The following is a 4,378-nucleotide window of genomic DNA, read 5'->3' as shown; positions in this document are numbered from 1 at the left end:
TCAGATCCCTTTTGGACCCCTAACTAGCATGTGGATTTAGATCATTCAACCTCTCTGTATGAAAGTCTTCCTTATGTTGAAAATAATAGCACTGTCTACATGAAAAAAACAAAGAAGATATCATATATATGGCATTATAACAGCTGTACATTACACATTATAAGTGCTATTTAAAGGCTGTATGTTTAACTCTGGGACAATTCTTAACCAAACAAAATCTGTAGTAGATCCTTTAGTGAGACTAATGAATGTCTGTTACTATAATAAATGTAGCCCATACTTCATATTCTCATGCAGGCTCTTCTGGCTCTGAAGACAAATACCAGTCAGTGGTAACTGGCAGAATGGTCTCCAGAGATTTGGCAATAGAAATGGATTTCTTGTAACAGACTAAGTTGTCATCACGGTCATTTCCTGCCTTCTTTATCACTAGATCTTCCTTTCTTACACTGAAGGCAAATTGAAATCCAGAATTTGTTTTTCATATATCTGATTATAGTCCTGCTCAGGCATTCTATGTAAAGCTATCTCCTAGAGTTATGGCAGCTTTTAGGTTGAAGCATTTCCACAATGACTTCAAATGCAAATTTGTTTTCTTCCCCCATAGAGTTGGCAGAGTAGGCCCACTGACATCATTCTTGCGTGTCTCCACCATCATGATCAGCATCAACTCCAGGTGGGCAGAATATAAAATAAGAGCTCCCAGGGGCGCCTGGGTGGCTTAGTCGGTTAAGCGTCCGACTTTCGCTCAGGTCATGATCTCGCGGTTCGTGGGTTCGAGCCCCGCGTCGGGCTCTGTGCTGACTGCCAGCTCAGAGCCTGGAGCCTGTTTCAGAGTCTGTGACTCCCTCTCTCTCTGACCCTCCCCTGCTCACGCTGTCTCTCTCTCTCTCTCCTAGAAATAAACATTTTTTAAAAATAAAATAAGAGTTCCCAAATATATTGAAGTTTCCATTTTTCTCTGCTGGATCCTGTATGCTGTATAAAATTCTTCTTATTTATATAAGGTCAAATGCAGCAGCAAAGGCGTAACAAAACCCCAAAGATTTTGGATACCACTCTGCTGTGAATTTCATGACAGAATCACAGGTCCACCATGTGCAACATTGGTTCTTTTTCCATGTTTCTTGTTTGAGCTCATGATCTGGGCCTGTGGCTCTAAGTTTCATCCTGTACAGACACAATCAGCAGGTCACACATATTCACAAAAACAACCTTTCCCCAGCTACTTCCAAGGGTTTTTTTTCGGTGATGTGGATTTTTTTAAAAAATTAAACACATGCACAGGTTCTAAGTGGAATTTCACAAAAAGAACAAGATCCTGTACACATTCCCCCAGAAACTCTTGTGCCGCCTCTAAAGTACTGTCCTCAAGGATATACTTCTGCCGCACATATTCATAGGTCTGGATTTCTTGGAAATAAGCTTACAACTATTCTAACACTTAAGAGATTAGATCACTTTTGCCTGTTTTGCACATTTTATGATAAATGGAATCATAAAGGACGAACTCTCTCGTATTGGCCTTTTTTCCTCAGTCTATCTGATTTTGTGAATTTATCTGTATGGATAGTCACATACAACCATTAGCATTCATTAGTATTGCTGTATAGGATGCCATTATGTGAATATCACTTGATTGATTCATTCTCCTGTTAATGGGCAGGTGGGTAGTTTTGACATGGGGGCTGCTATGAGTAATGAGTAATGCTGGCATATAAACTATAAGAGGCCTTTTGGTAATACCTGTATAAATTTCTGTTCAGTATATTTGTAGGGGTGGAATTGTTGGGACATAGGATTACATCTGGTCAGCTAAAGTAGATACTACCACATAGTTTTCTAAAATATTTGTAGCAATTTTGACACCCACCATCAGTGTATGAAAATCTTGGTTGATCCACAACCTTGCCAAAACCTGGTATTAAATGTCGCTTCATTTTAACTTTGGGGTTGATGTATGGTGGTACCAACTAGTGGTTTAATTTGAATTTTCCAGATTACTAAGGACATTGAACATGTTTTGACATGTATTACCCATTGATAACCTCTTTTTTGAAGTTTCTGTTGGGAAGTTTTGTCCATCTTTTTCTATCGTGAGCCCGTAAGAGTTCTTTGTACACAGAGCCTGTGTGTGTGTGTGTGTGTGTGTGTGTGTGTATCTTTTGAGGAGAACCAGATTTTTTCATCGCTTATTGTCAAGTTGGCTTCCATATAATACTCAGTACTCATCCCAACAAGTGCCCTCCTCCATGCCCATCACCTCCCTTCCCCTCTCCCCCACTCCCATCAGCCCTCAGTTCTCAGTATTCAAGAGCCTCTCATGGTTTGCCTCCCTCCCTCTCCCCAACTAATTTTTTCCCCTTCTCCTCCCCCATGGTCCTCTGTTAAGTTTCTCCTGATCTACTTATAAGTGAAAACATATTGTATCTGTCCTTCTCTGCCTGACTTATTTTGCTCAGCATAACAAACTCGAGTTCCATCCATGTTGCTACACATAGCCAGACTTCATTCTTTCTCATTTCCATGGAGTATTCCATTGTATAGATAAACCACATCTTCTAGATCCATTCATTAGTTGTTGGACACTTAGGCTCTTTCCATTTTTTGGCTATTGTTGAGAATGCTGCTCTGAACATTGGGGTACATGTGCCCCTATGCATCAGCACAGAGGAGAACCAGCTCTTAATTTTTATAATTTACTTTGTCATTTTACATATATGGTTAATATGCTTTGTGCTGTTTAAGAAATATTTTTCTTAATCCCAAGGCCACAGAAATACTCTCTTTTTGTTTTTCTACAAATGTCATTATTTATCTTCAAAATTTAGATGAGCAGTCCATTCAGAATTGATTTGTTGTATGATGTGGGCAGTTACTGTGATTTATCTTTTACCTAATAGAGCTAGCAGTTTATTCTAAAAATGTTCTATTATGCTCTCCTTATTTTGCTTTTTCTTATCATAGCTTCACCCAGTTATGATCACCCCTTCCTTAGTGCTGACTTTTCCATGGAATATATTGGAAAATTTCTCCATTTATTCCTGTCTCTTGGAGTCTTCAGCAATCTCACAGGACCACAGAAGTTACTCTTGGTGTAAAATTCTTCAGTGAGCCACTTTGCTCAGATGAATGATTGTTACCACTATTTAGAGGAAAATATGCTAAGTAACAGAATGGGCCCCAGAGATTTGGCAATAGCAATCATCTTCTTATCACAGACGATTGTTGGAATCCTGGGTAATTTCTCTCTACTTCACCATTATGTCTTCCATTACCACACTGAAGGGAGGTTGAGACCCACAGAGCTGATCCTCATGCACCTGACTATAGCCAACTCCTTGGTGATGCTCTCAAAAGGTGTCCCCCAGACATTGGCAGCTTTTGGGTTGAAATATTTCTTAATGAGATTGGATGCAAATTTCTTTTGTATGTTCAGAGAGTTGGCAGGGGAATATCCATTGGCAGTACCTGCCTCTTGAGTGTCTTCCAGACCATCGTGATCAGCCCTATGAACTCCTGCTGGAAAAATCTTAAAGTCAGAGCTCCAAAATATGTTGGCTTCTCCATTTCCCTTTGCTGGATCCAATATATGTTTGTAAATTTAATTTTTCCTACATATCTGTTATATGTGTCCAGCAAATGGCACATGAAAAACATCACAAAGAAACGAGATTTGGGGTATTGTCTTTCTATAGATAATGAGACAATCACAGTTTCCATATATGCAACATTGATAGTATTTCCTGAACTTTCACTTTCTGGGCTCACAGTCTGGACCAGCAGCTCTATTTCTTCACTCTGCACAGACACAAGCAGCGGGTCCAACACATTCACAGCACTAATGTCTCCCTCAGATCCTCTGCTGAGTCCAGAGCCACCCAGAGCATCCTTGTCCTGGTGAGCACCTTTGTGTCTTTCTACTTACTGTCTTCCATCTTTCATGCTTGTATTGCTCTTATTTATAATCCCAGCTGGTGGCTGGTGAAGACCACTGCAGTAATTTCCTTGTGCTTTCCAGCTGTCAGCCCATTTCTGCTCATGAGACAAGACTCCAGAGTACCTAGGCTCTGCTTTTCCTGAATAAGGAACACGAAATCCCCTAACCTTACCAGAAAAAATGTGAATTGTATGTTTCTGAGAAATTCCCAGTTTATTTACTCCTCCTACTGGAAAAGTCAATACAGAATCTAAGAAGTAACCACATGACTTTCCAGTGTGGATACTAATGGACATTGGTGGTTTCATCAGCTGGTTGAAATGGGTCATATACTAGGAGAGTGGAAGTGAACAAAGCAGTTTGGCCTCATTCTGATGCCTACTATCCTGACGACAGTTGTCTTAATGAAATGCTATTGAGGGAAATTGAGTGGATTCG

The 4,378-nt window shown here is 40.0% G+C and overlaps 1 protein-coding gene across 1 annotated transcript; it reads left to right on the top strand.

Annotated features, from left to right (window-relative positions):
- The first annotated feature begins 3,176 nt into the window (after positions 1-3,176).
- LOC144217633 (vomeronasal type-1 receptor 4-like) lies at positions 3,177-4,083 on the top strand. The gene is given in 3 exon segments (XM_077747277.1): positions 3,177-3,402; positions 3,405-3,791; positions 3,794-4,083. Coding segments are annotated over 3 exon segments (903 nt in total).
- Positions 4,084-4,378: the final 295 nt, after the last annotated feature.

Source organism: Crocuta crocuta, unplaced genomic scaffold (genome assembly GCF_008692635.1).
Source record: "Crocuta crocuta isolate KB4526 unplaced genomic scaffold, BGI_CrCroc_1.0 scaffold334, whole genome shotgun sequence".
NCBI lineage: Eukaryota > Metazoa > Chordata > Mammalia > Carnivora > Hyaenidae > Crocuta > Crocuta crocuta.
The sequence above is the reverse complement of the archived record's forward strand: the minus strand, read 5'-3'. Positions and strand labels throughout refer to the sequence as shown.